A 27,672-nucleotide genomic window follows, 5' to 3' on the forward strand; every position below is an offset into this window, starting at 1 on the left:
AAATAAAGTGAGGGTACAAAGGAAGAAAAAACCCACACAAATAAATTGAAACTATGCTGGTTAAGAATTGGTGCAACACTTTCCTTTGATATGGTGAAACAGTGGCTATGAAAATAAACTTTTAAGTTGGTTCTAAGCCAACAATTTGGCAAGAAAGGGCATGTAAAGCTACTATACACAAGCAAAATTTTTAACAGAGGTGAGCTATTAGTAAGGTTATAACAGATAAGTTCATTACTGTCAAAAGAATTTTAGTATGACTAGATGAAATGGGTAGTACCAAATAGTGACTGTGTATAATACACTATGCAATCAAAACACTCCCCCAAAGAACCGTAGTTTACCCCTCATAGAGCTACCACTCCCAGCACCGTCAATAAACTATAGCTCCCAGGTTACTTTGGGAAAGCCATGTACTTCAAACACAAGACATGTATGCAGCCGAAGAGGATGACAGCAGTACCTGAGACACAACCAATCAGCTGCCGAGAAACTTACAGGAATTCAATCACTGTCAAACTGGCAAATGGCAGAGTTATTCAGGGTCTGCTGGAATACATAAGCAAAAACATTTGGAGCGAGCCTCATATCTAATGTTAAATCATACCTCATATGCAATGTAAAGAATCTCAGTGGCAGTTTAAGAACACAGTTACTAAAACTGGATTTTTACATAGTTAGGGCTCTGAATTGTAAGAACGCCCTGGTTGGAGAATCTCCTGAACTCTAAAAAGAGAAAACTTATACCTTAAGTGGTTTGTATTCCTAGCCCCAGCTTCTCAGTACTGGAAGAGTTTCAGCAGATTGTTAGATGGCCCAACAAACAAAACCAAACTTCTTTGTTCTGCAGACCAAGAAATTTCTGTGGCTGATGCTGCAACTCTCAAGCTGCCTCTCAAGAGCTACTCTGTATATCTGATGGATGGCATATCAACACTATGCAGAGGGATCAAATTAGTTCACAGAACCCAGCTAAAATATATAGCTTTGGAAAGGTCTTTTGAGATTTATATTTTTTCCCTGTTTATGCTTGTTTTCATATCCCTTTCCTTCCTCTCTGGTCTCTGCTGTATCTTGCTTTCTCATTCTTTGAAAAACACCATGTACATAATCATCACCTAAAGAACTTAAAACCCCATGTTAAGTTTTTTCACATTTTAGGGTTGGGTTGGGCAGGGGTAGGTTATAGTTTATTTCCTTGTTCTAATTCATCTTCTAATTTTAAATTGCCTAGTAAATCATTGTTGACCGAGGCAGGAAAGGTGAAGTGAATGCCTGATGCAATCAACAAAATTATTGTCAGGGAAGTTAAAATGCTTATTCATTTTCTACAAATCCATTTGTAATACCTATGCAAATGAGGAAACCATTGTTTGGATGGGTAAGCTGTACATACCTTCCCACAGTAGGGCTTGAGTCACACATAAGAGCCCACCTAGTCCAGCATTCTGTTCTGCAAGCATGACCTGTGCACCACAGCACCCTCCCCACCTAGATTCCCAGCACCAGGTATCCCTAGCTCAGTACAGAAGGAACTGCAGCATTATTTTGGTGTTAAATTGCTGCTAAGACGTCTAGCAATACTTGACTGCTTTCCCCCCTAAGATGATAAAAAAGACACTGTGAAGGAAAATACAAAAACGTCCATTCTGAAAGCGTTGGAGAGAGTGTGCTTTTCAAAGGTAGCATCTTCCATCATTCATATTCTTCAATATTTCCAAAATAAATGCTAGGGAATAACAGAACAGCCAACCACTATTTTTCTTCTTAGAGTGAAATGGTGAGGAACAGTAGTCATTTAGCCAGCACTGAAATAAAGTATGAAGATGGCAGAACTTTTGTTAACCTGTGAATAAACTGCCGTTATTTGAAAGGGAAACATGAATGCAATCTATCATCTATCACAGGGTGGCCTCAGTCCTATTTATTCCCCCGCATACTGTCATGACAATGACAACAGCATGGTCTCCAAAATATTTTATTTCAACAAATCTTTCACAGCTAGCTATGTATGTATCACCCTGCTTAAAAAATAAAATAATAAACAAAGGGTATATTTAAACAGGGACCTGATCCTGTTATGGTGACATTACTATGATGTGGAGGAGTTAATACTAAGCATTATCATATTCATATTTACTACTATGTTTTACTTTGTTCAGGAAAGTGTGAATAGGATTGCAGTATTAATCATATGAACAATATTTTATTAATACTGTATGTCTGCAATAATATTTATGAGTTTCAGCCAGGAACAAAACTTTGCACTAGGCATAAAAGAATAATAAGCAAATCAGGACTCCATGCTGAATTGCCTATACTGGCTTATACTGTCCACAGTATTGTTCTGTTTTTACTTAGATTTTCGGAACCTTATTGAATGCTATTGTTTGTACTTTTATTATTTTCTATGTAAACAGCATAGATACTTTTATTATACTGAGCAGCATAATTCTTTTATAAATAAAAGCTGAAGAAAATAAAGGGTAGGATGCCCTGGGCTATATTGACAGGCTGTTGATCCAAGCCGTTAAGTGTTGGTTGTATGTGCAAATGCAAAAAGTAGGTTGAGAATATGCATGGGAAAGCCCTAAAATGGGAAAGCAGGTGTGTTAATATTGGCCGGTGGAATGGGGGGGGGGAGGAAGTGAGTTGAGCCCATTGCAAAATGAATTGATGTCAGAATCTGGTGCACTAACTGCCCTAACCAGTGAAGTTGTCTTAGCAACAGCATTTTCAGTGGCTATAAGTGGGTCAAGTTGGGATTTACCAAAGCCAAAAATGCAAAGGCTGCAGAAGTCTGAATGTGAGAGGAGAGCTTTGAAGAGAGGGAGCTCAGTCAATTGAAGGGGAGGGCAGCATCTTTTGTAGGAATCAGCTAGAAGAGTACTGTGATTTTTAAAAAAAGAATGTAGAAAACCAAGCTGCCTCATTGGGGTCACAAGGTGATTAGCAGCAGCCATATAAAAAGGTGCAACTATATAGACTTTTTGGACTTCCTATAACACTACACTGAAGATTAGATCAGCCTTTGCCAACCTGGTGCCCTCTAGGACTACAACTGTCATCAGTCCCAGACAGCATTGATCACTGGAAGATGGAAGTTCCTATTATCTTTGCAGTAGAAAGAAAACATGAGGGGATATGAGGGAGAAAGCTATTGTGGCTGAGAAGATACGTCAGATTCAGATTCCTAAAGAGGGTTCATTTCATGTTGCAGTGCCACAACAGCTACAGGATTGTTCACAGTGTTCTCTCAGGGAAGACTGTTATTTATCATTTTACTAACTGCTTTATAAGCTTCATGATGTAAGACATTACGACTACCGCTTTACAGACTAAGAATGAGAGAAAGATTCCTGATTCTGAGCCTAACATTATATCCAAACACATTAACTTCATGTGGCTTAAAAAGGCATAATACTGACCCGCCTACTTCCCACCCCATTTACAACTCTGCTTCATAGGAATTTATAACCATCAGATTAATCACATGCACAACATCTCTCTTTACACTTATGCTTTAAAGACTTCATATTTTAAACCCTCCACACCTCAAAGTAGTTTCTCACAGGAATTTTTCAATCTTATTTCGCTGACAGTTAAACTAGCAGCAATTCTGGCTATCATTTCAAAAGTGCTCATAAGACTTTCCAAGCTTTGCATTCCTGTTCATTGTCCACTTGACACCCAATTCTCTCTTGAAAAATTACAGTATCTTTCTTTTCTTTTTTTAACCCAAATGATCCAGGAGGATGCTTGAAGAAAAACGTGTCGTATGCTTCATTTCAGATCAAAGGATCAAAGAGAGGGCAGCTGTGTCTGCCTACCGGGCTATAAGGCAGAAGGGATCGCAAATAACGCTCCCTTGGTTAAGCAGGCTTTTAGCCCCCTTAGACAGTGGCAGCGCCTTGATTCTCTCCCCACCCCCTTCCCCGGAAAGCTATGCAGAAATGACAACAATGAAGAGCCTTAAGCAATTAAAGACACAGGAAAGTTTTGTTCCCTAATTGCACAAAATGCATCCACTTCCTGGCATGACAAGTCCGTCAAATGCATGTACAGTTCCCTTCATAAAAAGATGTGACGGAATTAAGGCACAGCTGCCTATTTTCTTCCTGTAATCAGGCAGTGGACGCTTTGCATCCTGCTGACAAATATTCTTTCCCCCCTTCTCTACCCACCCTTGCAATGCTGCAACAATAGAGCTTTTAAGTAGAAAAAGCACATTCCTTGTCAATCTCTCAATACGAAAACCAATGTGCTTACCTTCTAGAAGCTTAGAAGGCTAGTTTCCAATGTGAAAATAAAAAAAAGATGCTTTAATACTTTGCTTCAGCATCTCCCTTCTATAGCAGCTCACTAGCAATACAGATCTCCACCATTTTTCTGGTCACATGACTAGTGGTACTTCTAAATAAGGATGATCACCTGCCTCTGGATACCCTGCTGTATATACCAGAAGTGACAGCAGCTCCGAGAAGCACTAGAATTCATCTGCAAATTATGATAATTTAATGGCCCCTGTGGAGTTGTGTCAAGCTCGGAATATATATAGGCATATACCCCCCCACATGCATAATTATATCCACATTTACTAAGAAAATCAGTGACAGAGCTTGAAAAACTCTGCTCTTTTTATCCAGAGATGAAGTAAAAATCTACGGTGAGAGAAAGATAAAAGCAGCAAACTTCTAATCAATAGCCCAAACCCAATTTTTCAAGGTAGTATGAGACATAATTATTTTGACATGCTCAGTGAAAGCATTTTAGCAGTTAAGTTGTGGTGCAGAGTTGAGCAGCACAAGTTACATAGCATATTTATTTTCCATACTCTGCATGAAAAAGAATTCTATAGAAAATTCTGTTGGGGGTGTGCTGGTGGGGTAAATGTCAAACTATCAATGTACTAGTTACAGATAGGTAGCCGTGTTGGTCTGCCATAGTCAAAATAAAAAATTCCTTCCAGTAGCACCTTAAAGACCAACTAAGTTAGTTCTTGGTATGAGCTTTCGTGTGCATGCACACTTCTTCAGATACACTGAAACAGAAGTTGCCAGACCCTTCTATATAGTGAGAAGGTGGGGAGGGGTATTACTCAGAAGGGTGGTGGGAATGGGAGATAGGCAGATAGCTGAGATGAGCCTTTTGACGACTCTTAACGACTGTAATAGGTCTTACAGGAAAAGGCAAGGGGTGAGAAGGTGAGAAATGGCTTAGTCATGTATAATGAGATAGGAATCCAATGTCTTTGTTCAAACCAGGTCTCTCCATGGTTTTAAGTTTGGTAATGAGTTGCAATTCAGCAGCTTCTCTTTCCAGTCTATTTCTGAAATTCCCCTTGCCTTTTCCTGTAAGACCTATTAAGCTCATACCAAGAACTAACTTAGTTGGTCTTTAAGGTGCTACTGGAAGGAATTTTTTATTTTATCAATGTATTAGATTATGCTAGCTCAGGCTGCACTTTGGGGAGTAGGGAATAAAATCCAAATGTACCCCATTATCCTGGATCCATCTCAGACAGCTGAGGACCCCAAAATCATAGCCATCTTTTTTGGGCCATGACTGTTCTGTCTAGGTTATTTTTTTACAATATATCAATGATAACTACGGTATATCAAGGGTATGAATGTTCATATTGAACCTCAACTTGAAAGAACTTGAACACACAAAACTTAAATGCATTAAACTCTAATTAAACTCAAGTATGAGCAAGGTCACTCCACGCTCTTGGATGTGAGGGTCTGATCCTAGATCTGCTTCCTTCACAGTAAAAGACGGCAATGTTTTTGCTTGCCTCTTCTTCTTGCTGTCAAGCAGGGACAATAACATAGCACTTGTGAGGCAGGAATGACTCCCAAAGTTCTTTGTCCATCCGTCTTGCTGAACTGATCGCCTTCATGTTTCCTCTTTAAAGCACAATCCCAGCTAGCCATTTCATATTGCACCAGGCTACTGCTGTTGACTTCCTCATCCAAGCCCAGGCAACTATTTATATTACACTGTTCCAGGTTGTCAAGTCCTCCAGCATTTCACAATGGAGACCAGGAACACCCAGACAAGTGGATCTGGACAGGTCTAAAAGGAGAGCCCAGTGGACCAGGTACTTGACTAGTAATTAAGAATGAAGTGTATTTCCTTCAGCACTGATTAAACACATGGGCTATCACCCAACAACTAAAGTTAAAGGTCAGAGTGTGTCACCCAGGCAGCTGATTTGCACCTCCCCCCTTTTTGGCGAAGGGGGGCTACACTTAGCAGGATATTTGGGGAACAGTGCCTGGGTTTTTGGATTGAATATATGTACTGCCACATTGCAGGCAAGAACTTAGCAACAATAATATTTAGTATTTGGACACAATTCTTACAGTGGCTTTTTAAAATAGGTAAGTATGATTCTAGGTATGTTGCAGACGGGGTTGGGGTTGAGAGGTGGCAACTCGTCCAAGGCCACTTACTGCTTCATGACAGAGGCAAGATTTGATTTAGGAACTTCTGGATGCTTGCTAGCCATTCTGAAGCTGATAGGAAGATAGGAAGCAATGAGTCAGAGCACTGGCCCATTTAGCTCAGTATTGTCCACACTGACTAGCAGCAGCTCTCAAGGGTTTTAGGCAGGGGACATTCCCAGCCCTACCTGGACATGCCTAAGATCAAGTCTGGGACCTTCTGCATGCAAGGCAGGTGCTGTCACTGAGCTATGGCCTTTCCCCTCCATGGCAAGGTGAGATTTGATCCAAGGTCCTGACTTACCAATTTGTAAGTCAGTTGGTTAGCTACCATACTGCACCAAGTTGCACAACAGATTGTTTCAAATCAGTTTGTTACAAACAAACAAAATTTATCATGTCAAGGAGTTGTATAAACAGTTGCTCTGCACACACATTGCCTCCCTGCCAATCTAACTTCATGGTGTTTGTTTTTTGCAAATGATAGGGTTACACCTTTGTTAGGAGCAACTAAAAAGTCACGAAACAATCAGCAAACCTTCCACAATTTGCATGTGAATCAACTAATTTTGAAATGAAAGATCAAAATCTGTTCTCAAAGGATAGTATGGCGGTATGGTTATATGTATTGTTTTGGGGTATCAGATGACAAAAGAAGACTGTAGGAATGCAAAAATTACATTTAAGCCCTGGAAAGCTTTAACGCTTCACATTTATCAGCAGCGAAAGACTGGCTTCCATGAGAACTGTACTTTCATTTTGGTGGCTGTGTGTGTTCCCAGAACCAGCTCCTATACTGTCTCCCATGCAAATGACAAAGACAGCAACTGTTACCAACACTGCAAGCTTTCCTCCTATAAGAGCTTGTGTACCTGCATGCTGCCTTTTGTCAAAATCACTAAATGTATATGCTAAAGAGGGGAGCAGCAACCACTTCAATTCAATGCTTCACATGAACCTTCTCATTTCTCACAGAGGAAGAACAGAGTTTTGCCAGCAGTATAAGGAGTGAAGCATTTATTTATTTATTTATTAAATTTCTATACTGTCCTTCAGCCCAGCACTTCCACTGCCTCACCTGCAGATGTAAAGGAGAAGTAGAGCTGTGTGGAATCAACATGTTGCTGACAATGTACTCCAAAACTCTGGATGACCCCACTCAGTGGTTTCATTTAGATGTTCAACAGCATGAGCAATAAAATCAGACCCTGAGGAACTCCACATTGAAGGCTCCATGGGGCTGAAGAGCACTCCCCAAGCTGCACCCTCTGGAACTGACCATCCAAGTAGATCCAAAGCAGTGCCACTCACCCCTAACTTAGACAGCCACTCCAGAAGTATACCATGGTCTATTGTCATGGTGCTGTCATGCAAGGCATGTCCAGAGTGAGAAATTAACTCTTTCTTGTCAAAAGTGCACTTACAAGTTAGGAAAAGGCATGTCTACCAGTCCTATGTCTCAAATGCCTCAGCTATTTCTAGATGTCCACCCAATGAGGCAGTTGTAGCAACAGGGAGGCCTCACCTCCAACCTCAGCTTATGTATCTCCCTCACCTGAGCTGCATGCAAGCAGGCAAAACTATGTCTCTGTGCAACCTGTTTCTGTTCCTCCCACTCCAATCCTCTTCTTGTCCTGGGAGACAGTGGAGCAGGAGAGGTGGGGGCAGGGCGAGGAGCCCTTTACCCTAACCTGGCTTATCTCTCCCTTCTCATGCACCTGTTTTTCACTCTCCAATCCTGCAGCTTCTCCTGCCTCTGACTCTCACTTCCTGGCTGCTACAGGCTCCCCCAGATCATTGATTCCTTCTTCCAAGTCACTCTTCTCTTCTCCGAGTGCCCACTCCTCAGTGTTCAGACAGTCCCTGACATCAATGGTATCAAAAGCCACTGAGAGGTCAAGGAGAATTACAAGGACACATTTCCCCTGTCTCTCTCCCAGCAGAGGACAACCAAAGCAGTTTCTGTGCCAAAAGCAGGTTTAAACCCTGATTGAAATGGATCTAGAAAATCAGTTTCCTCCAAGAGCACCTGGATCAGGTTTTCAACTATTTGCTCAAGAATCTTGCCCAAGAAGGGGAGACTGACAGCTGGACAATAATTACTTAGATTTTCCAAATCCAGGGGAGGTTTTTTTGAGTTGTTTTAGCACTTCTTCCTGGAAGCAGGCAGGGACCACCCCCTCACACAAGGAAGCATCATATCCCTGGCCCAGCCAGCTGTCCCTTCCCAACTAGTTTTTATCAGCCACAAGTGGCAAGGGGCCAGAGCGCAAGAAGTCACCCTGACTGGTCCAAGCACCTTGTCTACATCCATGAGTCTTGCTAACCAAAACTCAAGTAGAGAGATCAGTCTCACAACAGGTTGGTACAAATGGGACTTGGGACAAAACTTTGCAGGACAGAGTACTTCTGTTCAGTTAGCCACACCATCTGCCAGGATACTCCTTTCCATCTCCACTCCCTGAACAAGTCAATCAGAATTTCACTTGCAATCAAGGAACACTGAACTTCTGGTCTAAAAGTAGAGCATCATGATACATCCCTAGAGCAGATACTTGTTAGGAACAGTCCCAACAGTGGGTAAAGAAAGAAGTTGCTTTAATAAGAAAGGTGTAAGACCCAATGCATGAAGCACAACACTCTTCATCCCTGCATTCAGCATAGCAAAATCTTTCAAGAGGTGCATGGCCTACTCGGGTTAAGACAGAGAAAAGAACTGCAGGATGCTTTTTTAAAAAAACCTGTCATTGTTAGTAAAGAATTTGAAAGAAAGAAAGAAAAGGTATAAAGTCTATAGGGAGTATCCAGTGGTGGCTTTGTGTCTGTAGAAAGCACTTCCACTTGTACAAGGTGCGCGCCCTGGGTTTTTGCCCCCCCCCATTACAATCTGTACCGAAAGCTCCTCCTGAGGGTATTGTATGGAGGGCTGCAGTTGGTGGGAGAGAGTTTGGTAAAAACTGAATGTCCCATCCTGCTTAACCAGAAGCTCTTTTGCTAGCTGAATCTATTATCCAACCCCATCTGTGTAATAAAAAATAGCATTTGCTTCTCAGAGGTTCTGTGACCATTTGCCCCACATTTATACAGAAAAAAATAGAAATAAAATTTGTGGACCTGTCCTTACCCTGTTACAGGACTGAGTTCTCTTTCACTGCCAACAAATTGGGTCTCCTCTTCTGCTTCTTGTTCTGTTACCATGCCATTGACAGAATGTTGTTGTGAAAGGAGATCCAATTCACCATCACCAGCAACAACTTGCAATAAAAGAGCATCTGTCCCTTTATTGTGTGATTTCCCATCCTCTTGTTGCCCTGATTTGTGAGGGTTTCTCTCTAGCAGAGTTTCATCTTGTGTCTCACATATCAATTCCTGGCTTAAAACACCTTCTAATTCTTTAACAGGGTGTCTAGATAGTGACTCTATTGTGTCTATGCTACAGTTTTCTTCAGGTGATATATCATTCACTCCGTTTTGGCCCACCATAGTCCATTCCTGATCTCGCACAGGGCTTTTGGGTGATTTCTTTTCATCTCCCAGTTTTTGAGGCACAACAACAGAACTTTTCTCTGCCAAATAGAAAGATTCCCATTCAGTCTCCAGAGCAGACTGCCCTTCACTTTCATTTATTATGGAGAGTGACTGAAATGTATCCGAGGTCTCTGCTGAAAAGGTTTCAAGAGAATTCGTTTGTTCTACTGCTGTAGCTTCCTGAGAAGTGAAATTACTTTCTTGTGTTCCCAAGATATCCTTCCTCAAAGATACAGTTTCTTCGCCAGTAATGAGGACATAATCCATCTCTAGTGAAGATTGATCTTCGGCTTCTTTCAAAGTTGTCTTTTCCTTTCTTTCTGGTCTTATCGTCTCTGACTTATCTATGGACTTGCACCCTTCACTTGCATTATGCAGTGTATAACAGATAGATTCTGAAATTAAAAAGAAGAATTTTAGTTAAAGCAGTCAAGTCACTGATCAAGATAATATTAAAAGCAAAATGCATTATATTTAAGCTCCTCCTCCTGTTCTATTCCCCCTCTTTTTCTTTGCTTAAGTGTGGCTTAGTGAATAAGTATAGTGCTAATTGCAAGATATTCTAATTGCTAAAAAGTATATAAATACAATATTCTGTGATACATGCAGATGACAACAAAGTCTCATTTTTCTTTCTTTTGCCAGTATGTGAAACAGTAATAATCAATATTGCCTTCTTTATAGACAGGAATGACAAAGAAAATATTTAAGCACAAAATTTTAAAACTCTGAAGCACATGCATGGCACTGTACTATATGTCAGCATCACACTACATCTCCTGCATATTTGTCTAACACACGTTCTATCAGTAAATGCATTAATTACTCACCATTGGCTATGCTTACGACTCCATCTGCTGGTGAATCAATATTAACTGATTCTGCTTCATACTCAAATTCTTTCAAAAAATCAGTCGACTTAGGAGTCACTTCAGGTTCTAACAATAAAGATCCCCAATCTTGATCTTCTTGAGAACATTTCCCAGTCTTACCATCGGAATCACTAGGCTTAGATTCTGAAATTCTCCTTGCACTTCCAGCACCTGATAAATCAATATTACTTGAATCTGTTTCATATTTGAATTCTTTTAAAGCATATGATGATTCAGGAGTCTCTCTGGATTCTAACAGAAATGATCCCCAGACTTGACCCTCTTGAGTACATTCTGCAATCTCATTGTTGACATCAGTAGCTATAGATTCTGAATGATCAATATCATTGACACCTGTGGGTGATTCAATATTACTTGAATCTGTTTCATATTCAAATTTTTTCAAAGTACATGAAGATCCAGGAGTCCCGTCAGACTCTACTAACAGTGATTCCCAACCTTGATCTACTTGAGAATATTCTGCAACCTCACCTTTGATATCAACAGTGCCACATTCTGAAATGTTCATGCCACCGTTCTGAAGAGTGTAATCATGACCAAATGATACATCAAATGGAGAAGTACATGCAAGGGGTGATTGTTCTGTGAGTGATCCTACAACCCATGGGCTATTATTCTCCTGCAAATTTTCAGGTTCTTGTAGAATATTAGTGGCATATTGACTTCCTGCACCATAGAGGAAATCTTCATTTTCTTCTTCTAGGGAGGCTTGCAATGAATGTTTCTTTCTGAATATTTCATTGGTTTCTACTCTTTTCTCTGACTGATTGTCTAAGATTGCAATGGGATTAATTTCATTCAGTGCAGTAGATGGTTTAGTGGCAACTGACATCTTACTGATGCCATGCATATCTGATGCTTCCAGCTGATCATCCATCCCTGTAGGTGAAACCAGAGGAACAGCAGGATCCATAGACTTCATTTTGTCTGAGGAAGTTGCACCTTCCTGTTCTTCAAAGTTTTTATTTTCATATGCATTGCTTTCCTGATTTATGAGTTCTGCTTCCAAATTTTCACTGCAGGAACTTGGAAGATCCTCTAGTTCAGAAGTAGTTTTATTTGCTATGTCAGATTCATGAATAACAGTTTCCTCTCCAATTTCAGATAACTCCTCATTTCCAGCGAGTGTTACTTTGTAGGACTCACCAACACTTGTCTCATAATCCAGACACGGACTTTCAGGACATAACTCTTCTCTGTCAATTGTCAACTGCTGATTCAAGACTACGTCTATGTCTTTGTATATTTCTGACAGCATGGAAGACATCTGAATAGCTTCTTCAGGTTCAGTTAGAACAGAAGATTGGGCACAAGTTTCCTTGTTTTCATATTCATTGCAAACATCAGGGCTACTTGAGGCCTGTGAACTGCTGTCTTGATCACAGTGACTTAATATATCAGGATTTTCACCATTTGTTCTCAAGACGAAAGGCTGTTCAACATTAGTCCACAAATCTGGATCAACAGTAAATGCCTGGCAATCACTAGGGGTGTTGTTTTGTAATATATCTGGAACAAATGAATTTTCCTGCGTAACTTCATCACATCTTGGGCTCGGTTTCCTTATTGGTTTTAAAGGTAGTGGAGGATTAGATGGAAATTGTTCACTGGTTTCTTTTTTATCTAATGGATTTACATTTACTTCATTTGGATTGATAGATGGTGCATTCATTTTACCTCTTAGCAGACCAAGTGTTGGATCGACCTGAGCAAGTGCGTTCAATAGGTTTGATTGCCAGTCTTCTGGAACAGGGGGTTTAAGAGCATCTTGATCTTTAACATTAGTAACAGAGGATTCTTGTTTTACACCACTTTCATCCTCACAGGATGGTGACTGTGGATAACACTCTTCAAAATTCACAGTACCTTGATCCAACTCTTCTTCTTTGTTAGCCAGTGAGTTTGCTCCATTTCTGCATTCACATTCACTGTTCTCTTGAGTAGACTCATTTTCAAACTTAGCAGCATCATGGAAATTTGGTTCTTTTCGCTTTTCATTTTTTTCTGTGTGTATTTGCATTGCACCATGTGTAATGGTGACTGTGTCATTAATTTTTAAATCATTATCAGAATAAAATTGTGCACCTTCCATTGAACTTTCATCTTGACTTTGTAAATTCCACCATTCCGAGGAATCATCTGGAAATCTAAGATTGTCCACTATGGATTTTTTATTTTTATCTAATGTGGTTTCAGAATGACCTTGCATTATTACATCCCAAGCATCTGAATTCTTTGGGCCATGGTTTTCTTCGTGATTTATCTCAGACATTTGTATAGTATGGTCATCTGCTTCATCCTGAATTGTTTCCCAATGTGCTAAACATTCAGATGTTTCATGAACATAATCCTCCACTGAAGTGTCAAAAGCATTAAGATTTTCTGAATTTTCATTTAATGTGACTACTTGGACATTTTCCTTGAAATGAGACGGAGTGCTTGAACCTTCTGAATCAGTTGCAAGGTTTGTTTCATGAGGCCGAACAGATTCTTGCCCTTGTGTGTCAGCCTCTAGTCTGTTAGAATGTAGAGCTGCCTGTATTCCTGTCTCTTGCATACTCAAGTATTCTGAATCTACATCAATTCCAGGACTTGATAATGAGGATACTGTATCATCATCCACATGAGCATTCCAAAGCTCTAAGTTTTTCGGCACTTTGTGTTCAGTGCTTGTTTCAGAATCTTCTTGGCTTTTATTCTCAGGTAACTCTTTTCCAGATGCTTCTTCACCATCAGTTGTGATGTCCCAAGCATCTTCATTTTCTTTTTGATTAGTAGCTACCTGAAAGCTATCCCAAATATGCATATTTGTAGAAAAATCACTTGTATCGGGAGTGGTTGCACTTGAGTGTGTATAGTCAATGGAACCACTACAAGTGGTGTCTTCTTTGTAATAGGTGTCTTTAATAGGAATATCTTCTGGGAAATTATACATGGTATCTGACCCTTCAAGTGCCTCATTTATGTTGGGGCTTATTCCAACAGACTGTGCTTGTTCATCCATCGATACATTCCAGGCATCTAGAATATGGGACAACTCATGATGAGGCATAATATCAATACATTTCTCATTTGAAAGCTTATTCTCAGACTCCAAGCTTTCAGAAGTCTCACTATCGTGAGACAAATCCATTCCATTTGACAACAAATCATTTATTTTAGGCTTATCCATTGTATCCAGGGCTTGAGTATATTCTGTATATGAATCCTGTTGTATTTCCATTGATCTCTCTTGATTTTTATCCTCTAAAGATGCTCCATGACTGCTAAGCATTCCTGAAACATTTTTAGGAGTTTCCAAATCAGATTTATGAATGTTCAAGTCAGCAACTGACTCATCCAATTCCTGATGTTCCTGATGTTCTCCTACTGGTACTGGCAATTCATCATGTAGCAAAAAACTTGATGGCTCTGACTTAGAGATACATTTCTCCAATTTATCCCATGCATCTTGATGTTCAACCAACTCTGGATAATGCATTCCTTGATGGTTTTCTCCTCTAGGGGAACTTGGGGATGCACTCTCCTTCTCAGGGATCTTCTGTGCAGATAGTTCCCTATCCAAACTTTCAGATGGGGACAACACATTTAAACTGTATTTTGGGTAAGCATCCATGTCAAGACTATGAACTATGTGCTTGTTTTCTTTTTTGGGAGATGTAGCAAAATATTCTGCATTGCTATCGAGAGATCCACCCTTATTTTTCTCAATGACAGGATGAGTCTCATTGGAAAATGGCAGGCTTATTTCCTCTGGCTCTGCTACTACATTTTCTAGACTGTCACTACATCTTGTTTTTTCTGGTGACCTGGGAGAACCAAAAATTGCCCTGGTTTCCTCTGAACTATTACTAGACGAGAGAGGGAGTGGAAGGATCAAGTCTTTATTGTCATTTTGCATCATTTCATTCCTAATATTTTCAAGGGTGACTTGCCCACTTCCCTCATCTGTTCCTTGACATTGCTTGACTACTTGCTTTGAGGCAGAAAAGATGCCACTGTGCTCTAATCCAGCCTGTTGATTGTATTGAAGCTGTTCATCCCACTGGTTCAACTGTTTATCTAGAAGTCTGGTGTTCTGCTCTGATTGTTTGTTTCTTTTTACTTGATCACTGACTGAAAATGTTCTCTCCATGTCATTTGTGTCCTGAAGGATGACATCACTACTTACTTCAGCATTTCCCTCTTCAATATCTATGGTATTTTTTAGAGCTGAGTGGCTATTTTTCTCTGTAGAAAACATCATTATTCCAGTGTCTTCAGAACTTGAAGGACTACTTTCATGATCACAGTAGTCATCTGAAAAATATGTAGCACCTTTTTGTTTCAAATCAAGTAAATCAATATTTTTTATAATAGTAGATTCAGAACGTACTGCTTCCTGTTGGTTCTTATTATTAAGTGGTGCTTCCCAGGGGCCTCTACTTCCATAGTCAGAATCAGTGGAACATAACGCTGATGTTCGTGGCAATTTCAAATCTCCAAAACTGTATGTTTCAGGTTCACCCGAGCTTATGTTTACCATTTGATCCAAGACTGGCTCATAATGTTTGCCCTCACTCTCTTTTTCATCCCCAGCCCCTGTTGGTGATACATATGAGTCAGATGTTGAATAATTTGTATCCGGTGGAGAAACAATAAAATCGTCACATGTATTTGAGGTGTTAAAGTCTGATTCTCTATATGACAGGAAAGGGTCTTCCCAAGAGACAAGATTTCCAAGTGCCTCTTTTCTAATGTTTGTGTCATACATGGCCCATCCATTGGTATTTTCAAATTCTTTGGGTTTAGGTACAGTATCCCTTTGGTGTTCCATAGCCAATTTAACATTCTTCAGCATGCCACTCGTATCATTATTTGCATTTTCATATGTTCTGTTGTTTTTTATTGAACTATCTTGTCCTTCATTCTTTGATCCTAGGTCTACTTGACTGTTTAGATGTTCAGAATCATTGCATTCAGAGTGTTCTGGTGAACAGTTAGACATAACCCATGTATCAAGTTTCATTGGGGAAATATGATCAAAATCTACCTGAGGAACATTCCATGTACGCTCTGAATGTCCAGAACCGTCATGATCAATTTCTGCCCAAACATTAGGTGAATTTGAGTTGATGTGTCCACCATTACTATTGGTATTACCCCATGGACCAGAAATTGCAGGAACTGGTTGACTAGTATTCCACATGCTAGCAAAGTCCTCCATTGGTTGTTCATTGTTTTTTTGATGGCATCCCAAATCCTGCTTAACTTGGGCAGCACCAAACTTGTTCTCCCAAATACCTGCTCTTGCAAAATCCATAAGCTTCTGCTGGTCTTGTATACAGACTGAATCTGAAGCTCTTCTGTCAGTTTGCTCTTTCAGTAATAGACTTGTTTTATATTCTTTCCATGAATCAGGACTCTGAAATACAGATTCTGCGTCAGTTGAACTCCATGTAACAGCATTTTTGGAATCTATTTGAAACCCATCCCACCAGCTCCCATATCTTGTACGAGACTGAGAACTGTTCACATAATCAGTTTCATTATTTTCTTTAATTTTATCTTGTGGGCAAAATAAAGATGGCCCATCATCTAAAGGCGGAGATTCCAGACGGCTGTTCATAGAGATTGGTGGAGTTCTCCTCTCAACCTTGTTCAACACTTTAGGATGAGAGGAAGAGTCATTTTCTAGGTCTATCATACTAGGATGTTCTTGCAGGTGGCTACACTCATTAAATTTTATTGTGTCATCTTCTTCCTTTCTTGTCATTGGTAAATCAGCTGAATAATTTGCAATGTGACATTCTGATAGATTTGTCTCATCAATTACTTTTGAGTCAGTTGGTGGTTGTCCTTCTGATGAACCACTGTCATGGGAGAAGTCATCAGGAGGGGAACAGTCCACAGAATGAGAAGAATCCATCTGAACTGTAGCCATTGGTGCTAAATCAAAGTTGAATAGATCAAAATTGTTGCTGCTGTTCCTAGGCTGAGATTTTTCTTCTTCAGCTACTGCTCCTTCAGGAATGGGACTATAGGAATCAAAACCGGAAAGGAAACTGTGATGAGATGCTGCTCCTTCTACTGGGCTATCGTCACTAAGAAAAACTGAGCTCTCCTTGGAGGATCTGCTGCTTCTAATAGTAGCAAGCCCACTGTCTGGACTCACAAGATCTACATTAGCATCAGCATGGGCTTGGACAGATCCATTATGATCTTGAGGGTTCTCTATAAAGTTGACAACATTTGGCTGTGGTTCAATGTCAGAGCCATAAAGCTCCATAATACCAGAAGATCCTTGAGAAAGTGGAGCGCTTCCAGCAACCGCTTCAGTGGAAGATGTTCTACTGTTTGGTGCCATTTCTGGATGTCTCCTGCTGATAACGTCTTTCATTAGCAGAAAAATTTCATCGCAATTGGCTGAAGAATTTTCTTGGTGATAAATGAGGAATTGATCACATCCATATTCCAGAGGATCCAGTTCTAGGCAAGGATTCTGACATTCTTCTAATTCACAACAAATCTGTTGAGGAAAAAAGCAGTGGTATGTATCATGTCTGTTGCATAAAAACAAACTTTACTGAGTAAGTTTTCTTTTTAGAAGCCCCCTAGAGATGTATTAGGGGGTTTAGGAAGCAAAGAAACAGAACACATAACAGTATCAGATTTCAAAACCCACATTAAAATCACAAATTCCTGCTTTCAGTCCTTCTTAGCCTCTTAACTTGCTCAGATTGAGCCAATCAGTTTCACCCCCTGCCCTATCCAGGCCCCACTTAAGCACCTAGTCTGGTGGTAATAAATTACAGCAATTCTAGTAGTAGACTTTAAAATGACAGAGAAACCCAGGACTAGGGCAATTACACTGATATCTTTTGTGGTATCTTTCTCTAACTAGAAAGTCTTGGGTTGGGGGAATGTGGACAAATCTCAAGATGTTTATGAAATGAAGAAGGATCGAAATTGGGTATACTGTATAAAATTATTTTCTTTCTTTTTAACAAAATGACGATTTGTTTTCTCTCTTCCCCTCACTACTCCTTTAATCATCTAATGGTGTTTTTATTGCATCGTTGCTCACAGATAACAACACACTCAATAAATGTAATTTCTATGACTCATACATCCTATGCTATGGCAAAACTAAAAGACCAACAGGGAATGTAATGATGCATTTCTGTTCTAGAACACAGACAGAATAACTTTACTCTTTCCTTCGTGATACTTACCTGATTGCCCATCTCCATGTTTTCTGAATAAACTGCTATCTGCCTTTTTTCTTGCCTTTCTTCTGATAAGTAGCTGGCCAAAATGACAAGGACATCAAAACCATACTTATCTACAAATGCTTTTAGATCTCCGGTCATGTTTCTGTGAAATAGGCAGTCCTGAAATATGACAAAATTACTTCTTATTGAAGGATTTTTTCTATTGGTTAACATCCAGAGCTAACTGGAATGGCTAATCAAATTAATGATGAATGCATTGGGATCTTGTTCATACTCTTATGGACCCCAATAATTATTGTAGCTCTAAAAGGTAAAAGACCATAGCCATATGTTTATACTTTCACAAGAATAATAGAATCATCGAGTCGGAAGTCATCTAGTCCAGCCCCCCTGCAATGCAGGAATCTCCAAAAGAAGACTGTTCCCCTGTCAAACAGCTCTTACAGAATCTCCTTTCTTGTAACTTGAAGCTACTGGTTCAAGTCCTACCCTCCAGAACAGGGGAAAACAAGCTTGCTCCACCCTCCATGTGAGAGCTTTATAGATCTTTGAAGATGGTTACCATAACTCCTTTTAATCTCTTTTTTTCCAGGGTAAACATACACAGCTCCTTCAACCATACCTCATAAGGCTTGGTTTCCAAACCCTTGATCATCTTGGTTGCCCTCTGCAGATGTTCCAGCTTGTCAACATCCCTCTTAAATTGTGGCGCCCGGTACTGGACTCAGTATTCCAGGTGTGGTCTGACCAAGGCAGAATAGGCATAGTGAACACATCCAGACAACCTGTTTATTCAGCATTCATCCTGATTTACTTGCACAAAGCTTACACAGTAATTAGATTATGCCTGGTCTTCACTAAGCATTTGATTTGTTTAGGGGGCAGTTATATGACAAGAAGCACACATTCTGCATTCATTCAGATTTGTGGTGGCGAATTCATCCTACACTTTAACTGCATTCTGTGGCACATTCCAAACCACAGTCGTCCCCTGGCTGATACCAAAGTCCCAGGGTATGGTCTGAAGGCACATGAGGCCATCAACTTGGGAAAGCTAAGCATGTTTGAGGCTAGTCAGTGACAGGATGGTTCTACTTTGGGTTCCATGATGGAATGAATATGGGATATAAAGGTAAGAAAATAAATAAATAAGGGTGGGTGTTCCATCACTGCTATTCCCTATCATCCTGTTCTGACAGTAATTTCTTCAGGGGGCTGGGAAGAGTCCTGCAAGCCCCTCCCCCATTCCATTTATCCATGCTCTGTGTCACCTGCTCATCTGGAACAAAGAAAACTTTTATACTCCTTTTATACTAATTAGGGGACTGCATCCCACCACCCCATCTCTTCTGCCATCAACCCACTTTATTTCTGATTGACAGCCAGAGAGCCACTGAGAAGCCACCACTGGTAGGAAGGCTGACAGTGACTTACAAAGTCCTCTGAAAGTGTCAAGGTTTTGCAAGGTCTATGAGAAGGCGGTCAAGAAGGTGCTGGTAATCACATGCCAGTCTGTTCTTACCAAACAACATTACAACTTGAAGTACTGTGTTCCACCTCAAGAAGAACAGAGATATATTTTAGGATTACATTGACAAGTACATTTTGAGCATGAACCAAAGTGATTAATGGATATGGGATTTATTATTATTTGAACATTTTTAGCTACACTGCCATCCTATATAATCAACAGGAACCAAGCTACTTTTCACGCATGCCCATCTCAATTTGGAATGGGCACATTCTTTCCAAGCTTTTTCAGAGAATAGCCTGGATGGTTTCTGAAGAGTTCCCCCAAATCTTAAAAAGATCTATAGCCCAGCACAAATAGAGTGCCAGTCTACAACTATCCCCAGCCTTTCCGGCAGATTATTTTTTTCCTGCCTCCACCTTTCCAAGACTTACCTTGCAAGCCCTTTTTACCTGGTAGTGAGAGAAATAGGAACTGAAAACAAGAATCACATGCAACTGTTGGTAAGGATTTATGTTCTAAGGAGGGATGAAGGAAAATCTCCTCCCACAGCTAAAGCAGCTGTTGAAAGGTGAGTTTTAAGGCAATTCGGTCTTGGTTGAGCTAATTTTAAAATCCAAACCAAAATTAATTTAGGCTCAGATAAACAAAGCGGATGTCTGTATGTATCTGTGTGTGTCCACTTTTGAACCTTCCCAGGTGGTCAATCATAGAACGGGAAATTTAGGCTTGCACAATTAAAGTGGATTAAAGCCCTCTATCACCTTAGGCAACAAATTGACTCCAAAAAGGAAACAGACTTTCTACTGCCATGAAAGTGATGAGAAAGATAAACACCTCACAAGCAAATCAGGATGAATGTAGGTTGTTTAACCTTCTTGCAAACAAATCAGAATGAAAGCTCAATAAAGACCTGAAATAATCTAATCTCTAAATAAGATTTGTGCAAGTAAATCAGGATGAATGCTTAATAAAAAGCGTTTCTGGAAGAGCCTCCAAAATCCACCAACATCACAACTTGAGATGTCCCATGTGATCTGCCCCACACCTATGTATGCCATACATTTCCAGAGTTGTGGGATAGTAACCATGTCTTTTCAGGTGAAAAACAAGAACCTTCGGGAAAACAAGGAATCTTACCCCAAACAATACCATAATTCAGTCTTTCTGAAATAACAGCAAAGACTAGATCCATCTTTCAAAACAAGAAAAACCTTGTCATTCTGCATTGCAAGTTAATGATATACATCCAGTGTGCTTTAACATCTTTATTTCTGCCTATTGCAACACCTTAGCAAAACAAAGAACACATTTAACAGAGTTTCTTTGTCCCCCTTTGGCTTGCGCTGTTTGCATTTGAGAAAACGTATTTTACTCTGGCAAAGAACATTATCATATGACATTATTGGCTTTTATACTGCTACTAAGCAACGTTCTCCCTAAATCAACAGCAGTTCATCAACAACACACCACAACTGTATATTCAGGTGGGCACTTATTCACTCCCTCCCATTCCAAACTCCACACATCTGTCTTCTATCTGATAAATTACTTTTTAGCTTGTGTGTGTACAAATACTATTTATTAATCTACTCAGACGTGTCTAGAAAATGTGTCTATTTTCCCTTAAGTTAAAATGAAAATGAAAAACACTTCATCAAATGTTAGGAAGGAAAAATATTATTTCATACATTGAACTGTCTGGGGTGGGTTTTCTACAGTTTTGCCTGCTTTTCCTGTGCTGTTCACCTTGGCATTCACCCAAAATAGAGTAAATAAGCAGAGGAGAGAAGGGGTAGATGAGGATCTACTAGGACATTGCTGTGCAATTTGCAGTAGATCAACAAGGATTTATGACTCCCAATTGTTTAACAACAGCAACTTATCTTTTAAAATAACAAATTAGACTGCTGAAATGAAGAAGCCTTGTAGGGAAAACCAAGAATAGATTTTTGTGTGAAAGGACTGTGAACTCAAATACTGAAAGCAAATTCCTGGGCTACAATAAACTCAAAAAGTTTTGAAATTCTGTGTGTTTATCAACTCCCTTTCTTAGACCCTAATTTAAAATTGACTTCAGACAGTGGATTTTGGGAGTTTCTAGGAAAGAAACAATGCAAATCCCACAATATTGACATCTACCCACATCCATGATATAGGACTAGAGACTGTGCAAGGGACTTTTTACCTTTTCTTCTTTGAAGGGCACGCCAAGAAATAAACTGTAATCCTTTGAAATTTAACAATTTAATACTCTTAAACCTTAAGCAGAATTTGCCAAGGCAGAGCAGCAGAAATAGTACAGATGATCTCTGGGGACACCTTGCTCAGAATGATCCAGGCTGACGGCACTAGGAGTGTCAGGGAATACACTCCTAGTGTCATCAGAAATAGAAATCCCTACCCTTCATTTATAGATTCTACCATACCTTTATAAACCATTCACTGGTATATGCTGTGAAGCATTTTGTGCACCTAAGTTCAATAGGTGAAAATATATTTAAAATGCAACCATAATGAACATAAAGGGCACAATGTTTGGTTTAAAATAATCAGGTATTATTATTAAGCAATATTATACACCTATTATTTGGTGGCGGTGGGAGTGGGAATGGGAGTGTATGGGGTGATGGAGGAGGAGCAGGACACAGACTGGACACATTGTGCTCCTTCTGGAGCAGTTTGTTCACCTCTGGTTCCCACACTCTTACTTGTGGCTCCCAAGAGCGGTCAGCATGTGACAGCAGCCACACCCAAGGAACGGTTTCAACTGGCTGGCTAAACCAGGTGAGGGGAGCGCATTAGTCTCAAACCCTCAGTGAGTTAGGGTTGAATTCAAAGACAGGTCACTTTGGTGCTGTTAATGCAGGTACAAGTATCTGCAGCCACAATAGATGCAGTGATCCTCCAGCAGTTTGACTTCTCTGGAAGCACACTCCATTGTCTCTTCAAACAGACAGATGCCTACAGTAAGATGGGAATCTCTTCAATATACTGCAGTTTTGGTGCAAAGTCACAATGGCAGCAGTTTCCATTTTCAGGAAGCTGCATGTGGGAGTCAAATACAAATTGTATACTATATTAAAAACTAAGCTCCTTTATAGTTGTAGAAACTGAATACCTGGAATAATTTATAAGCATACTCATTTGCATCCAGAAGTAATTGCGCCCTGAAATAAATGGAACCTAAGTTAGTCATAATTCATTTGAGACACATTGAGTTAAATTGGAACTCAATGTTATTTACTCTTGGTTCAAATCAGTGTCACTTGTTCTGAGACTTTTGACTGCCAAGATTGTTCCCACTTCTTACCTAAAGTTAATTCATCCTTCTCTTCAGCTTCTAATAAATTGTTCTAATATTTTGATAAGTTGCCTTATTTATGGGGATGTATACGTAAAGGTTTGAAACCATAATTAAAATTATTTATTTATATTAATTATTATTATTTATTTATATTAATTTTCCTTACAGAATTACATAAGAAATGATTTTTTAAAATTTCAATCTACTTTAAGTAAATTTAGTAAAGGAGATTAGGTGTTACTATAAATTGTTACTGCTCTTTGTGTTAAGCCTGTAGTACGCCTCGTTAGAAATGTTTTATACTGCTTGCTTAAATTTTAATATGTTAGACATTGAAGTTATGTTTTAAAATGTTTTTATAGCGAATACACAGGGAGCTTACAAATTCTTGAAATAAATTAACTCATCAGATGCTATTACAATGAAGATGACGGTTTGTCTCCCATTCTTGTAAAACCCATATGCTCTCATCCAGTTGCCATTGTTTTCAAAGGAACTAATTTCCTTTAAGTTGTGCTCGGGATCAAGGTGAAAAATCTGAATATTGTTGCAGCACTTATTGATGCACATGATAAATTCAGTCAACATACACCTCTAGTGCAACATGCAGAAATACAGTGTTCCATATACAAAAAATTTACTGGAAAATATGGTGTTATATATTCTTTTGTTGAATTAAACTATTTAACCCTAGCTATATTTTCAAACCTACATCATTGGGAATAGATAATACCAATTTAAACACAGCTTTGAGAATAGATTTTTGTTTTGTTTTTGTCCTTCTCAATAGTTATACTTTCTGATTTATGGCATCTGACAGTTGATTACCCAACTGAGTCCTGTATAAATGTACATTACACATACATCTTGACTGTTTGGAGGAACTAACTGTGTCAATATTAACCTGACCAAATTAAGAATAAGATGCCTCTTTTGTTCTTCACACTTCTCACATGGAGAGCACAATATGGCTTTTGTCAGAGGTGCTCCATCATTTTGGCTCAAGGAAACTGTCAGTACCGTTTGGGATCCGTTATTCATGGGCAGATATCCTGATGGGTCTAATGAAGCCTTTCTGCTGACAACTCATTTGCTAAAAATACCCAACCATCACAAAGTACAAATGAGGAATATATTTCTTTCCTCATTACTGTGTTTTTTCCCCGTCTCACAATTGGCAATTATGTCATGAACCCCAACGATCCTCAAGCTGGGATATGCTGAACTTCACTATGTAGACTATATATATTTATAGCCTCATCATAAGTCATGGTCAGTACTTCTGTTTCTTTTTTCTTACTATGAACTCACTCACTGACAAACTTTATGACATCTTTTAAATTGCAACATAATAGGGTAAACACCAATGTTATTGCACACATGCCGTGCCAACAGCCTGTGTGCCATTTGTTGAAAAATTTGAGCTAATTACTGCAAGCCCTCTCCTGGAAACAGGAGTGGGCCATTTTTTAATAAAGGTTTTCAGGTAATGTCATCAAAGAAAAATAAGAACACATATTTTTGTCACATTAATCATTGCATGCTCTCTCTTTCACACACACAGTATTAAACCTTGTGGAATTAGCAACATACAAAACTAGATTGCACTCAGTATTCCATAAATTTACAACAAGCAGGCATCTTTCATTAAGGAAGTCATGAGAATCAGGCCAAGGAAGTATGAGGATTCCTAGACAATTTCTTACCAATCCCATGAGTAGGATGAGTCACATATTACAGCTTAGTGGATAAGAACATTATATGTATGGTAAAAAAGATGAAGAAGGTATCTCATATGAAGCCATTTTGCATATTAATGGAGAATGCCACAGGTAAACATGGTGATTGTGGAACATGTGAAGCTGTGTGTCTCAAAAAGGCTTGAATTAATTCTGCACCGGCCTTTCACTTTCTGTGACTTCCAAGAACAAGCCACTCCTCCCAGTTCCAACCCACTGCTCATCTTCCTCCAGTCCCTCTGGGCCACCCTGTTCTTCCCCATGGTTGACATCTGTCTGTCTCAGGAGACAATGGAGGTGTGCGCCTTTGGGGCTGCAGTCAACTGTTATAGTTGTGCTGTGGCTGTAGAGACTGATATGGAAGAGACATGTTTAGTTGCAGCTGGGCAGATGAATGTGGCCAGTTGTGCTGCTGCAGAAGCACAATGGTGTTTCTTCTCCATATGCTGTTTTTAATGTATGATATTTTAGTGTTTTTTGGTTTCTATGGAAGCCGCAGATGGGCGGGGTACAAATAATAAATTATTATTATTATTATTCTCCATATGCTGCTGAAATTCCCTTTACTGTCTGGCATTGTTTTCTTATGGTGCAACTATGACTTAATAATCAGCATCTTGATGATATCTTTTTTCAATTATATATTTGGGAATTCCAACTCAACAGGGCTTACATTTAAGTGAGCATTAATAGTTCACTTCTACTGCACTACATATCATATTTTTGTCAATATCCAGTGAAAGTGCTTTTGCACAACCTGCTCCGAGAATATAGCTGCTGGCTAGTAGCAGCTTTTGTGACCAGAGTGGGAGAGAGGAGGCAGGGAATGGGATGTGGCCTGCATCAGCACCCTACTGCTAGTAGTGGCTTGGCAGGCTAATTAAGCCCACGCCCCCTCCCCTCCCCCTCCTAATGAGGCAAATTTGGTCACATTTTGGCAGGTAGGTGAGAGAGTTGGAAGGGCCATAGCTGACCACTGTTAGGCATCTTTAGGGGTAAGGTACAACCATTATCGTATTCTGCCTTTAAATACTCTTAGATCTTACAACCCCACTCCATTTTGTCCTCTCCTCCAATCACTGTTTTTGAATTTTTCTTAAGAGTTACTGTCTGCTGCTGTTTCACTGTGGCTCAGACTTAGCTCTTCCTTTTTTGAATACCCCTTTTTGGCTACCTGATTCAAATTTTTTCAAAAAACAAACAAACCATTTTTATCATCACGGTATTGAAATGTTACCTTATTTCTCTTCTTGCTAACTGGAACTGAAATACCACAACACAATCTGGCTGAATGAGAACAACACTGGTTTTTCTTCTGGTATTACAGCTATATTTATTATGAAGCATGTGTATTTTACAGCTTCTTCCACTGTCTATAGTGCTAGCATGTTAATAGATTCCTATTTTTCTGTCTGCATATTAATTCTGTGGCAAAAACTTGACATTAAAAAAAAATATTGTCCAATTCTTAGGTTTGATGCCCTTTTTTCGGTTATTTTTCATCTTCATCATGGTAATATTATTCACATTCATCTCTCCAGTTTTCATGCTTTTCCTCTTATTTCAGTGAGTTCTGTAGCTTGTCTTGTTTTATCCTTTTTTTTCATTCTGAGCATCTTGTGTAACTTCTCTGTTTTTCTCTTCAATAAATTTGTTTTCCTGTTCAGATTCATTAGAAACTTCTTCTTGCACATAAATATCTTCACGAGCCCAATCCTCCCTATTTCTTCGCTTTTATTCTCCCTTGCATATCTGTACTATTTTATGCACTGTTGCTCAGTCTACTCTTAGGTTCAGCCTCATGTTTCCTTGATCTCCTGCTTCTTAGTATCCGACTTCTCTCTTTCTTTCACGGAAAACCTACCTGCTCTGGCCTTTGATTCCTTCTGTAAGTCTTTAAGGTGTCATTTGTTGCTCAAAATCCATTTTCCTATATTTTCATTTCCCTTAATTTCTCTGCTTCCCTTATCCTTCTTATTGCAATTGTTGATTTTAGATCACAAGTTTGTAAGGAAGGAAACAGCATTTGAGGCAGTATTGTGGGCAGTATCCAACTAGCATGTCCCTTCAGCGCAAGGATTTCCACTTGCACAACGGGACTTTTCCTCCTCTCCTTCTGGTGTGCGCCCTGCGTCCTTCCCAAATCTGATCCAAAGTGTCAGGGGAACACCTAGAATACATATGGAGTGGGTAGAGAGAGGGAAGCCTCTCCACAAGCGGAAACACTTGTGCTGACAAGACGAGTTACTCAGCGCTACTCTGGAGGCAACACTTTATTTATTTGTATTTATTTATTTGTACAGTATTTATTTATTTCAGCCATCTCTATGAAGCCCAACATCAAGCTTTTTCAGTCGTGTACAAAAAGGTTACAACAGGGATATCAGTTTCAAAATATCCCCCAAAATCAGAAACAGCTTACTTTAAAAAGCAGCAGCAGTATTCCCTATATAAACCATCCCAGTTCTTCATCTGACATAGGAGCCAATTCGGGGGGGGGGGCTTGGACACCGCCTTCAAGAGAGAAGCAATTCAGCTCCACCCTCCACAGCCAGCAAGTGAGGCACCCTTTCGGGGGTTCGGGGGGGGGGCTCAGACACGGAGGCAGAGGCATGTGCAGGCATGTGGCATCACACGTCCATGACCTGAGACCCTTCTCTGTGTGTCTCCTCCACGTGAGGTCCAGAGGGTGGCAAAATGAGAATGGGCCTTCTCTGGCTCCCCATTTGTGGAATGAATGCTCTCTCCAGGGAGGTTTGCCTGGTGCCTTCATTATATATTTTGAGGCGCCAGCAGAAAATGTTCCTCTTCAACCAGGTCTTTGGCTAATTAATACTCTACAACCTTTCAAATGTGTCTGTGGGAGGTGGGGGGGGGGTATTGTTTTGCTGTTTTGTTTTAATTGTTTACCTGTTTTTATCCTGTATTTTATTCTGTGAACCGTCCTGAGATATTATGATGAAGGGCGGTATAGAAATCTAATAAATGCTAATAATAATTCAGCAGGAATTATTCAGCAGTAAGGGAGCCTATCTGATTTTTATTGGGGTTGGATCTACACAGATATAAAA

The 27,672-nt window shown here is 39.7% G+C and overlaps 1 protein-coding gene across 9 annotated transcripts in view; it reads right to left on the bottom strand.

Annotated features, from left to right (window-relative positions):
- PRUNE2 (prune homolog 2 with BCH domain) overlaps window positions 1-27,672 on the bottom strand; it is a 138,397-nt gene that overhangs the window by 37,386 nt on the left and 73,339 nt on the right. For all 9 annotated transcript variants that reach the window (XR_014013088.1, XR_014013089.1, XM_081213491.1 and 6 more), the window contains exons 7-9: window positions 18,085-18,243; window positions 10,808-17,378; window positions 9,574-10,372 (exon numbers count right to left, since the gene is read on the bottom strand). Coding sequence is in view for 7 of the 9 variants with exons in the window: in XM_081213491.1 (XP_081069617.1) it covers window positions 9,574-10,372; window positions 10,808-17,378; window positions 18,085-18,243 (7,529 nt within the window). In the remaining 2 variants the exon portion in view is untranslated. The remainder of the gene's footprint in view (window positions 1-9,573; window positions 10,373-10,807; window positions 17,379-18,084; window positions 18,244-27,672) is intronic.

The sequence above is a fragment of the Podarcis bocagei genome (genome assembly GCF_964188305.1).
Source record: "Podarcis bocagei genome assembly, chromosome: 11".
NCBI lineage: Eukaryota > Metazoa > Chordata > Lepidosauria > Squamata > Lacertidae > Podarcis > Podarcis bocagei.